Source organism: Arachis ipaensis, chromosome B01 (assembly GCF_000816755.2).
Source record: "Arachis ipaensis cultivar K30076 chromosome B01, Araip1.1, whole genome shotgun sequence".
NCBI classification, from domain to species: domain Eukaryota; kingdom Viridiplantae; phylum Streptophyta; class Magnoliopsida; order Fabales; family Fabaceae; genus Arachis; species Arachis ipaensis.
In genome coordinates, this window is record NC_029785.2 from 72092938 (window position 1) to 72106431 (window position 13494).

General features: G+C 47.1%; 1 protein-coding gene across 1 annotated transcript; it reads left to right on the forward strand.

Annotated features, from left to right (window-relative positions):
- Positions 12565-13459, forward strand: LOC107631667 (ATP synthase delta chain, chloroplastic). The gene has a single exon (XM_021122332.1). The coding sequence runs from the start codon at positions 12580-12582 to the stop codon at positions 13318-13320; it is 741 nt and encodes a 246-aa protein (XP_020977991.1). The 5' UTR covers positions 12565-12579; the 3' UTR covers positions 13321-13459.

Genomic DNA, 13494 nt, shown 5'->3' on the forward strand with positions numbered 1-13494 from the left:
TAAAAAATCTGGAGATATTTTATTTGAAGTTAAAAGGTGCAATAATGTGTATGGATTGACTCTTGAGGACTTGAAAGAACAAAATGTAACATGTTTTACTTCTCTTGAATCTGAAAAATGGCTATGGCATAGAAAGTTGGGTCATGCTAGCATGTACCAAATTTCTAAGCTAGTTAAGAAAAATCTGGTTAGAGGAATTCCAAATATCAAATTTGATAAGGATCTTACTTGTGATGCTTGCCAATTGGGCAAACAAGTAAAATCCTCTTTTAAACCAAAAGATGGAATTTCAACTAAAAGGCCATTAGAGATGTTACACATTGATCTTTTTGGTCCAACAAGAACTCAAAGTTTAGGAGGTAAACACTATGGTCTTGTGGTAGTAGATGATTACTCTAGATTTGGTTTGGTACTTTTTATTGCTCATAAAAATGATGTTTTTCATGCTTTTTCAACTCTTTGCAAGAAAATTCAAAATGAAAAAGATTTAAAAATTGCCCATTTGAGAAGTGATCACGAAAGAGAATTTGAAAACCAAGACTTTGAAAAATTCTGTGATGACTTTGGAATTGCTCATAACTTTTTATGCCCTAGAATCCCTGAACAAAATGGGGTGGTTGAGAGAAGGAATAGAAGCCTTCAAGAGATGACTAGGGCCATGCTTTGTGAGAATGAGATTCCTAAATTTCTATGGGTTGAAGCTGTAAATACAGCTTGTTATATTTTGAATAGGACAATTATTAGAAAAGGGTTGAAGAAAACTCCTTATGAGCTATGGAAAGGAACCCCTCCAAATCTTAAGTATTTTCATGTTTTTGGATGCAAATGCTTTGTACTTAACAATAAAGAAAACCTTGGTAAATTTGATCTAAAATCCTATGAAGGGATGTTTGTTGGATACTCCACCACTAGCAAGGCCTATAGGATTTATCTCAAAGAACATAGGACCATAGAGGAATCCATACATGTTACTTTTTATTATTCTAATTCAATTCCCTGTGCTGTGTTAGATGATGATACAGATTGTGAAGATGTTGTCAATAAAGGAACCAATGAAGAAAATTCTAAATCTGCTCAAAATGAAGAATCTGCCAGTCTAGTTTTGTCTCGTCAGATTGGAGAAGACATTTCTATTTTGTCTCCTGAGCAGGCACGAGAAACTGAAACAGTGAGACCACCAGAAGCTCATCAAAGCTCAACACCACTCCGGAAGCCCAGAGAATGGAAGTCTATGAGGGGTTATCCTCATGACTTTATCATTGGTGATCCCTCTCAAGGTGTAACAACAAGATCCTCAACCAAAAGGCAATCCGAACCAAGCAATTTTGCCCTCTTGTCACAAATGGAGCCCAACAATGTCAAACAAGCTCTTGAAGATCCATCATGGGTCAAAGCAATGCAAGAAGAGCTTGCTCAATTCGACAAGAATGAGGTTTGGACACTAGTACCTCATCCGGATAGTAAGAAAGTTACGGATACTAAGTGGGTGTTTAAAAATAAACTTGGTGAGGATGGACAAGTTGTTCGTAACAAGGCTAGATTAGTGGCCCGAGGTTACGATCAAGAAGAGGGTATAGATTTTGATGAGTCTTTTGCTCCGGTAGCTAGAATAGAAGCAATTAGGTTGCTTCTTGCCTATGCTCCCCATAAGGGTTTCAAAATGTTTCAAATAGATGTTAAATGTGCTTTCCTTAATGGCTTTATTGATAGAGAAGTGTATGTGGCACAACTCCCCGGTTTCAAACATAAAGATTTCCCAAATCATATTTTTAAACTATCTAAGGCTCTTTATGGTCTTAGACAAGCTCTAAGAGCTTGGTATGAAAGACTTAGTGCCTTCTTGTTGGAAAATCAATTTCAAATGGGTACCACCGACACTACTTTATTTATTAAAGCATCTAATGATGATATTCTCCTAGTTCAAGTTTATGTGGATGACATTGTATTTGGTTCGGCCAATGAGTCCTTGTGTGAAGAGTTTGGAAAACTCATGACTAGTGAGTTTGAGATGAGTTTAATGGGAGAGCTTACTTTCTTTCTTGGCCTCCAAATTAAACAAACTCCTAGTGGTACCTTTATTCACCAAGGAAAGTATGCAAAAGAATTTATCAAAAAATTTGGCCTAGAAGTTCCAAACCAATGGGAACACCAATGCATCCTAACACAAAACTTGAAAAAGATGATGATGGCCAAGATGTGGATGAAACAAGGTATAGAGGAATGATAGGTTCACTCATGTACCTTACCTCTTCTAGGCCGGACATTGTTCAAAGTGTGGGTGTATGTTCAAGGTTTCAATCTCATCCAAAAGAATCCCATCTTTCAGCCGTTAAGCGCATCATTAGATACATTAAGGGAACTAGTGATTATGGCTTGTGGTATCCTAAATCTGATGATTTTTGCGCAGTAGAGTTTTGTGATGCAGATTATGCGGGAGATAGGGTGGATAGACGGAGTACATCCGGCATGTGTTGCTTCCTTGGAAGCTCACTCAAGATGTGGTCAAGCAAAAAGCAAGCCATAGTAGCTCTATCCACAGCCAAAGCTGAATATATTTCCGCATCTGCATGTTGTTCACAAGTAATTTAATTAAGAAAAGAAAAAAAAAAACTATGCTCTTTATACATTTTTCCTGTACCTTAAATTCTTATAATGTACGAGGTTACAACCCTTTGTTATAACCATTAGTTGTATTTGATTTTTAAGGATTTGTTGGATAAATAATAATATCTTCCAAAATTTATATATAACATGCAAATGAGGGAAATTAATAACAAAAATGATAATATTAAAAAATAATAACAAAAATTATCTTAATTTAATATTTATAATTTTATGCATATAATATTTATAATTATATATTTATTATATTTAAAATTATATTATTTTAAATATAATTAATAAATATTAAATAAATTAATTTTAAATTATTTAAATTAATTTTTTATTATCTTCTATGGGCCTGCCCTCCAGAGGGGCCCACTACTGACATGTATATAAGGGGAAGACTGGCTCTTCCCCCGAGGTACGTCACATTTTCTACGCCACCCCTTTTTCCGCCTGCACATTGTCTGACAAAAGCGTCGGAGTGTCTTTGCAGGTGGCACCCCCCTCTCCACACGAAGTACTCGGGACCTCGCATCCATCTGACCGAAGAACCGTGACCTGACGAGCCCCTCCTATCACCCAGAATCTTGACCCGAACCGTCCGGTAACCGAGATACCGAACATTGGCGCCGTCTGTGGGGACTCGTCCATGGACTTCGTGCTAGTCCAAACTGGGACAGGCTGCGAGGCCGCGCCCCCCGTGTCTGGGGGAGGCGCCGTTTCGACGGAAACTCGACAACAACAGAGGTTGCCTCCAAGGGACACGACGCAAACTCATGAAAGACACCCCTTCGGAGGGACTGGCGACAACCACGCCAGGATAATGCAAGAGCTACGCCACAGGATGCAAGACTTGGAACGCAGGCTAGCAGACAGGGAACACGACCAACGCACTCTGGAGCAAAGCCCCACCAGTTCCCGCTCGAGGAGCCGCTCAAGACGCACACCCAGCCCCCAGTATGAGTCAGAAAGCACAGGGGGACGGGGACGCGCCAGAAGAAGGAGTCGAGACCCCATCATCTACGCCAGACGCGAGAGGCGACGCGCATCGAACAGGAGCGACGAGGACGCGCATCGGGAGAATGTCGAGCTGAGAAGAACTACCCAGGGACCCGTGATAATAGGAGCGACCCCTTTCCACCGTTCCGTACTCGAGGTCCGGCTGCCAAAACACTTTGACAAGCCAACGGACATGAAGTATGATGGAACACAAGATCCCCTGGAACACTTAACAGCCTCTGAGGCCAGGATGAACTTGGAAGGAGTAGGTGACGAGGTCAGATGTCACGCCTTCCCGGTCACCTTGGCCGGCCCAGCAATACGGTGGTTCAATAACCTCCCGCAGGGCTCGGTGACCCAATTCTCCGACATCAGCCATGCTTTCCTAGCTCAGTTCACGACCAGGATCGTCAAAGCTAAGCACCCAATCAATTTGCTGGGGGAGACCTAGAGAGCCGGGGAGCCGACCAGGAAATACTTGGATTGCTTCAACGACGAGTGCCTCAAAATTGACGGCTTGACGGACTCGGTGGCAAGTTTGTGTCTGACGAATGGCCTCTCGAATGAGGACTTTAGGAAACATCTTACCACAAAGCCCATCTGGACAATGCAAGAGATCCAGTGCGTGGCCAAAGAGTACATCAACGATGAGGAAGTTAGCCTGGTCGTGGCTGCCAATAAACGGCAACCCGCGTACAATTAAACCCGGCACTACGAAAGCAGAGAGAGGCCAAAGGAACACGCCAGGGACGGCGGTCCAGGCAAAACACCCAAACCTGTCCCCAGAGTCGGGAAGTTCACTAACTATACCCCCCTCACGGCGACGATCACCGAAGTTTACCAACAGATTGCAGAGAAGGGGATACTGTCGAGGCCCCGACCTCTGAAGGACAGGACGGGGGGAAACAAGAACCTCTACTGCGACTATCACAAGGGTTATGGGCACAAGACCCAAGACTGCTTTGACCTAAAGGACGCCCTGGAACAAGCAATCAGGGATGGGAAACTAGCCGACTTCTCGCACCTTATAAGGGAGCCAAGGAGACGTAATCGGGACCACGATGGCGAGAACAGGTCCCGGTCAACAAGGCGATGCTAAGAACCAGAGGGCGACGACCACGGCCTCACGGTGGTAAATGTAGTAACGGCCAGGAATACCGCCCCAAGGTCAAAATCGGCACAGAAAAAGGACGCCAAGGTCCTAACGGTCTCCTCCTCGTCTGCTAGACGTTCCCGGGGTCTCTCATCCATCTCCTTCGGCCTAGAAGACCAATGGTTTGACGAGGCGCTGGAAAGCCCAGCCATGGTCATTACGGCCAGGATCGGAACAGGCCTCGTCAAACGAATCCTGATAGATACGGGGGCAGACTCAAACATCATGTTTAGAAACGTTTTCGATGCCCTGGGATTGAGAGATGCCGACCTGGCGACCCACCAGCACGGTGTGGTAGGACTGGGAGACCACTTCATCAAGCCGGATGGAATCATCTCGCTCCCGACCTCCATGGGTCAGGGGCAGAGACGAAGAACAGTCATAGCAGATTTCGTAATCTTACGGGATTCCACAGCTTATAACGTTATCTTGGGGAGGAAAGCCATCAACGACCTGGGGGCTGCCATTAGTACAAGGCTGCTCGTGATGAAGTTTGTTGCTGATGACGGATCCGTAGGATCTATCAGAGGAGACTTGGAAACGGCGGTTGCCTGCGACCACGCCACCCTCTCTCTGAGGAAAAAGTCCAAAGAAGCTTCAGGAGTTTTCCTCGCCGACCTGGACGCCAGGATAGAAGATAAGCCCAGACCTGAGCCAGAAGGGGATTTGGAAAAATTTAGGGTTGGTGATGGGGACGAGAAATTCACGTTCGTAAACAGAAATCTCCCCCATGAATTAAAGGAGCCTCTGATGGAGATGATCAGAGCCAATGCCGACCTCTTCGCTTGGACGCCAGCCGACATGCCGGGGATAGATCCCCAGCTCATGTCACACCATCTGGCCGTCAAACCAGAAGCCAAGCCAGTGGCCCAGAGGAAGAGAAAGATGTCACAGGAATGGGCAGAGGAGGTGGCCAGCCTCCTTGAAGCGGGGTTCATCCGAGAACTGGACTACTCGACCTGGCTGTCGAACGTAGTTTTGGTGAAGAAACACAATGGGAGGTGGAGAATGTGTGTAGACTACTCTGACCTCAATAAGGCATGTCCTAAGGACTGCTACCCCCTTCCCAACATTGACGCGCTCGTCGACGCGGCGGCGGGATACCGATATCTGAGCTTCATGGACGCCTATTCTGGGTATAACCAGATACCGATGCACCGACCCGACGAGGAAAAAACGGCGTTCATAACGCCAGGAGGGACCTATTGCTACAAAGTAATGCCATTTGGTATGAAAAACGCTGGCGCCACATACCAGAGACTGATGAACAAAATATTCAGTGAGCTTATAGGCAAGACAGTGGAAGTCTACGTGGACGACATCCTTGCAAAAACCACACGGCCAGACGATCTCCTGAGTGACCTGGGAGGCGTATTTGCGTCCCTCCGGCAACACGGCATGAGGCTTAACCCGCTCAAATGCGCCTTCGCCATGGAGGCAGGAAAGTTCCTGGGATTCATGATCACCCAAAGAGGAGTGGAAGCCAACCCCGAGAAATGCCAAGCGATTCTCTAGATGAAGAGCCCGGGTTGTATCAAAGATGTCCAACGATTGGCGGGGAGACTGACGGCATTATCCCGTTTCCTCGGTGCATCGGTAGCAAAAGCCCTGCCCTTCTTCAATCTGATGAAAAAGGGAATAGCATTCGAATGGACCCCGGCGTGCGAGGAAGCATTCAACCACTTCAAGGAGATCCTAGCAGCGCCCTCGGTGCTCGGGAAGCCCAAGGCCGGAGAATCACTCTACCTCTACCTGGCAGTAACAGAGGAAGCGCTTGCAGCAGTGCTCGTAAAAGAAGAAGGGAAAGCTCAGCAACCGGTCTACTTCGTGAGTAGGGCTCTACAAGGAGCCGAGCTGAGGTACAGCAAACTAGAAAAGCTGGCTTTGACACTCCTAACTTCCTCCCGAAGGTTAAGGTAATACTTCCAAGGTCACCGTATAGTCGTGAGGACGGACCAGGCGATTCGTCAAGTACTACAAAAACCCAATTTAGCTGGTAGGATGATGACTTGGGCCATCGAACTCTCTCAATACGACTTGCAGTATGAGCCCCGGCATGCAATCAAAGCCCAGGCAATGGCTGACTTCTTGGTTGAGGTAACGGGTGATCCCTCCGAGGAAAAGGGCACACGGTGGAGGCTCCACGTGGACGGGGCCTCCAACCAAACGTCCGGGGGAGCAGGGGTCATCTTAGAAAGCCCGGCAGGAGTCATCTACGAGCAATCGACCAAGTTCGAGTTCCCTGTGTCAAACAATCAAGCGGAATATAAAGCTCTCTTAAGCGGACTAATACTAGCCCGTGAAGTCGGGGCAACGAAGGTCGAAGTATGCAGCGACTCACAGGTCGTCACCTCCCAAGTAAACGGAAGCTACCAAGCCCGGGACCCCCTCCTGCAAAAATACCTGGAAAAGGTCAAAGAAATGATAAGTCAGTTCCAAGAGGTCACGATCCAACACGTCCCAAGAGAAAGGAACACACGGGCGGACCTCTTGTCCAAACTAGCGAGCACGAAACCGGGAGCGGGTAACCGGTCTCTCATCTAGGGCATGGTGAAGGAGCCAACGGTCGCTCTCCACCTGACGGAGTCAAGCCCCTCGTGGTTGGACCCCATCATAAACTTCTTGGAACTCGGCAAGTTACCTGACGATGAGAAAGCAGCCAAAACTTTGAGAAGAGAGGCGGCCAGATATGCGATCATACAAGGACAACTGTTCAAAAAGGGACTCAGCCAACCCCTATTGAAATGTTTACACCTCGACCAGACGGACTATGTACTTAGAGAAGTCCACGAGGGGTGTTGCGGGCACCACATCGGGGGCAAAGCCCTAGCGAGGAAGCTCATCCGAGCCGGGTACTATTGGCCGACAATGATGAAAGACTCAAAGGAATTTGTCAAAAGGTGCATAAAGTGTCAACAAAACGCTAACTTCCACAAGGCGCCGGCCTCCGAGCTGAGTTCACTGACGACCACTCGACCTTTCGGTCAATGGGGAGTTAACCTCCTGGGACCTTTCCCAGTCGGCCCAGGACAAGTTAAATACCTCATTGTCGCCATTGATTACTACACCAAATGGGTAGAGGCTGAACCACTGGCCACAATATCGTCCTCCAACTGCCGGAAGTTCATGTGGAGGCAAGTGATAACCCGTTTCGGTATCCCAGAGGTCGTCATCTCGGATAATGGGACACAGTTCACGGACAAGAAGTTCACAGAATTCCTCGCCGGCCTGGGGATAAAACAGAGGTTCTCCTCGGTAGAGCATCCCCAGACGAATGGGCAAGTAGAAGCCGCAAACAAAGTCATCCTACTTGGCCTAAAGAAGCGCCTAGACAACAAGAAAGGAGCATGGGCCGATGAGCTCGCTTCTGTCCTATGGTCCTACCGAACAACCGAGCAAAGCGCCACGGGGGAAACCCCTTTTCGCCTAACATACGGGGCCGACGCGGTGATACCCGTCGAAATCGGCGAGCCAAGCCCCCGGCTATTACTCGCAGGTGTGAACGAAGCGATGGAAAAGGACCTGGTGGAGGAGACAAGGGAGATGGCTCACTTATCAGAAATGGCGTTAAAACAAAGAATAGCCCTGCGTTACAACACTAAAGTCCTCAGAAGAGATTTCGAGGAAAGAGACCTCGTCCTACGACGCAACGACATCGGTGTGCCGACCCCGGGAGAAGAGAAGCTGGCAGCAAATTGGGAAGGTCCCTACAGGATTAAAGAGGTGCTCGGAAAACGTGTCTACAAGCTCGAAAGACTCGACGGCAAGGAAGTACCTAGAACATGGAATGCGGGTAACATAAGAAGGTTCTACTCATGACCAGACGACTCATCGACCTGAGAACCTAAACAGATAGTAAATACTTGCTCTGTTCGCATGATAATTTACCTTTTTATTTTATAAAATACTCGCCATATTAATTAATTTGCCTAGCTAACGATTAACTCCTACTTGTCAAAAATTTTCGTACTTGTCTACCACTTCCCTACGTGTGCCGCGCACAAGCGCACCTTAAAACGGCAGACCAGGACTGATCACCCCAGAGGCCATCTTCCTTACGACCAAAGCCAATGACGGCGACAACACGACCACGGCGATCCAAGCCATAACAAACATAAAACGGGAAAACGGGCGTGAGCCCATCCCCGAGAGAAATAGCGACAACAAATATAGTAAACGGCAACCCGGCCAAACGACTGAATAAGCATAATTCATAAAGAGTCAAAACAAAAAACGAGCAATAAGTTGTTCAGTAAATGCGTAACAAAATATCCCAAGTTACAAGATCTCACTTCCTCGGCATGTCAACAATCTTTCCGTCCTGGATAGTCTTGAAAATGCCAATTGCCGACGTGTCAAAATCAGGAGCTGCGATCTTTAGCTGAGCCTTCAGGGCCTCTTCGGTCATGGAGATCGCGTTCTTCCCTTGCTCCCTGGTCACTTTGAGCTTCTTCTTAAGCTCTGCGGCTTCAGCTTTAGCGGTTTTTGCCTCTGAGACGGCATGTTCCTGCTCTTTCTCCAAAGCGGCGACCCGACCCTGAGCGGCATTCAGCTGACCCTCCTCACGCTCGACCAACCGGGCCAGGGTCTCATCGAACGCTTTCAACTTCTCCGCAACGGACGACGCTTTCTCCTCAGAAGCACTAAGCCTTCCCCTCATCTCGGACAGCTGGCCCTGGAGCAGTTCAACTTGGACCTTGAAGTCATTGTTCGCTTTGACAGAGGACTCGAGCTTCCTCCAGAGCGCCTCCATTCCCGACAACTCGAATTCAGCCTTTCGAGCTATCACGGCTCCACGAAGCAAGGTCCGGTACATCCACCTCGCCTGCCCGGACAGCTCAGTCCCATGAAAATGCTCTTCGGTCCCGGGTATCAGCTGCGAGTCAATAAATTTGGTAGCATCAAAGTTCCTTTCCATTATAGTGAGGGCCCCTTCCGGGCTGGAAGACATCCTCCGCCTCTTGGGAGTATGGATGAGCTCCACGTCACTGTCCGGCTGGGGGGTAAAGGACGTATGCCCTTCAACGGGCACCTCCTCACGAATAGGAGAAACCTGGGCCCCTGCAGTCTGTTTCCCCGACACGCAGGTATCCTGGGGAGACGGCACAGCCTGATCATCCTTCTCCCCAGAAGGATCCTCCGACTTCCCGACATCCTTTTCTTCGGCATTCTCGTCGTCACTCGCTTCAAAAAGGTCTTCATCAAATTCTCAAGTCCGGTCACGGTGGCAGACATTTCCACTACAGCAAACAACAGGCGCATTAGTCGTTAGATCGGGTAAAGAAAGCAACAATAAACAGATGAAGGCAAACAAACAAGACAACTCACGGATATAGCTCCTGGCGACCTCCCGCTCACCCATGAGGAGATGGGGGTTCACGGGGTTCTTCTCAAAAATAGCAGAAAGTACATCAGCTATTTGCTTATCTATGGGCGACAACCTTTTATACGTCACCTTAATGAAGGAGTTCGACCCCGCCCCAAAACTCCAATAAGTTGGGATAAGGCGCTCCCCCTCTAACGACAACCAAAAGGGGTGGCGACCTTTGAAGTACTTATCTTTGAACCCATGGTAGGAGTCCTCGAAGAGGCCGAATATTCTCCTACCCTGGGCAGATCGGAAAGAAAGGAACCCTTTCCTAGCTTTCCCTTGTTTGGAAGGATTAGTAAGATTGAAGAAGAAGAGGAAGACGTCCACCGACACCGGTAGCTCGAGGTATTCGCAAACCAATTCGAAATAGCGGATTGAAGCCCAGCTGTTTGGATGGAGCTGTGAGGGGGAGACGGATATCCGGTTGAGGAGCGCCATTTGGAAGTCAGAAAGCGGTATCCGAACGCCGACTTGTGTGAACATGGATTTGTAGAACCAAATCCAATCGGGGACACGAGGAGAGTGGAAATTGATCTCATAAATACGCTCGTTGGGGGCAGGAATAGCGGCCTCATAGTTGACCTCTTCGTCTGTTCCCCCACACAAGTAACCGGCTTGCCGGAACTCGGTCAACTCCGCCAGATCCATTTGGTTGGGCGAGTCCTTTATGTCGGAAGTTACCCAGGCATACGGGTCATAGGCCGCGCCAGATGCAGAAGCCCGGGAGACAATGCGAGGCATACCTACAGCGGGGTACCACTCCGTCAGTCTACGAGGTCGGGAGCCCATAAAAACCCAGAAACTACACCTTTTCAAACTCAATTCATGGCCAAATACGGTTAAAAGGTACACCTATCACGTAAATCACCTAAAAACCTACCCAGGAATGGTACCCCTCCCTTAATTCATCTACCCCACCATTGGAAAGTCATTCAGCATAAGTAAACCAAGCATGCAACAATCACAAACAACAACTACGCAGCAGTAAAACATAGTGTAAACACAAGAGAATAGGAAGCAAGAATTACCTGAATTGGTTGCAGGAACTTGAGAGAAAAAAGGAGGCACGAGGGGGCTCGAACAAGAAATTTTGGATATCAGGGAGAGAGGAAGGTGAAAATAGCAAAAGTAGGAGGAAAAGAGAAAGAAACTGTTTAAAAACCACCACAAGGAGCGCGAAAAGAGACAGGGGAAAAATGGTCTTTGCGCACGGGGTTTTTTAACTCATTATGAGCATTTAATGCTCAGCGCGAAGAATGAAACGACAAACGAACGCCTCAGCAGACCAAGAGACACGCGCACAAGAGACGCGCCTCTCCCACGGTCAGCCGACTCGGCGACAACGCACGAACAAGGACATCACGCGCCACCGATCGCCTCACGACCATCACTGGTGCGTTGGGGGCACTGTTACGGCCCGACTCAGGATTCCCGCGGGTCAACCTGACCCGAGCTCCACGCCTTTCAACCGACCCGGACACGCGTCCCGTACGGCTCACCCGCAGCTGTGGGACAGCGTCCTTGAGAATATAGGCTTGTCCTCCAGAGGGGCCCACTACTGACATGTATATAAGGGGAAGACTGGCTCTTCCCCCAAGGTACGTCACATTTTCTACATCATATCACCCAGAATCTTGACCCGAACCGTCCGGTAACCGAAATACCGAACAATATGTTTTGTAACAAAAAAATTTCTGTACTAAAAAAAGCACAAAAAAAATCACGTGATGAATATGTGTATTTTTTTTTGTTTGTAACAATTTAATTAGATTTAGTTATAAAAAATGCTTATATACATATAATATCACCCAAAAAAATATTAAGAATCATTAAAATTTATTATATTTGGCCATAACTTAGCCATCAACTCAATTTTTTTTAGTATAGTAATTCAGTATATTTTATCTCATATTTTTAAACATTAATAACTAACTAATTGCCAAAAATAATAAATTTAAATGACTTTTTAACAATTTTCATCACCTAATTTTTATGATAAAAGATATTAATCTCTTACCATTTTTCTTTCTTTTATATTTTTATTATCTTCGAAACAATTTTGTAATAAAAAGTGCTAAGCTGTAAGCTCCTATCGTCTCTCTTCCTTTTATATTTTTCATGTTTATTTATGTGCGTTTACTCTAAACTAGGAGAATTTAGATAGAACTCAGAGGCTCAAAGCATAGTAGCTCTTGATTTATGTAACATGCACGATCCACCGACACAAAAGAAGATCCCCTTCCACCACCAAATCATGTCCACGTATTGGTAATAGCCAATTATCTTATCGGAGAACAAGAGGCTCTAAGCTCCCGCAATCGCAACCTCACCCTCTCCCCCTCTACCCTTTCCCACCACCAAATCCCACCCAAAACCCAAAAGAAAAAGAAAGAAAAACCCTTCTTCTCAAATCCCTCACTCATTTCTTCATTTTCTCAATCCAACCACAATGGCTTCACTTCACACCACCATTACAGCCTTATTCCCTTCAATCCAAACCCCAAGATCCCTCCTCACCCACCCAAAACCCATCCTCAACCTCTCCCTCTCCACTACCACCTTCCCCTCCCTCTCCCTCAAACTCACCCGTCCCCGCCACTCCGCCGGATCCCTCGGCGCCCGCATGGTCTCCACCGCGGCCGCAAGCTACGCCCTCGCCCTTGCCGACATCGCCAAATCCAACAACACCCTTGACGCCACCACAACCGACATCGAGAAAATCGATGAGATCTTCTCCGATCCACAGGTGTTCGACTTCTTTGCCAACCCAACCGTAGACGCCGAACTGAAGAAGAAGCTCGTCGATGAAATCGCCACGTCATCAAGCTTCCAATCCCACACGCGCAACTTCCTGAACATTCTTGTCGATGCGAAGCGCATTGGGCTGGTGAAGGAGATTGCGAAGGAGTATGAATTCGTGTACAACACGCTCACAGATACGGAAATGGCGGTGGTGAGCTCGGTGGTGAAGCTCGAGTCGCAGCACTTAGCACAGATCGCGAAGCAGGTGCAGAAGCTAACGGGGGCTAAGAACGTTAGAATCAAGACAGTTATTGACCCGAGCCTGGTGGCTGGGTTTACTGTTAGGTATGGTAATTCTGGATCGAAGTTGATTGATATGAGCGTCAAGAAGCAGCTTGAGGAGATTGCTGCTCAGCTTGATTTGGGTGACATCAAACTCAATGTATGAGATTTAATAATAAAATCAGATCAAATCTGCACCTTATGATTTTTGTTATAACTCCTCTCAATTCTGTACAATACAATACAATGTTGCTTGATATATACCTAAATATGTTTTTTTTCTATTGGGAAATTGGGTTCACAATGAGATGCAATGAATATGAACCAGACTAACCAAAAT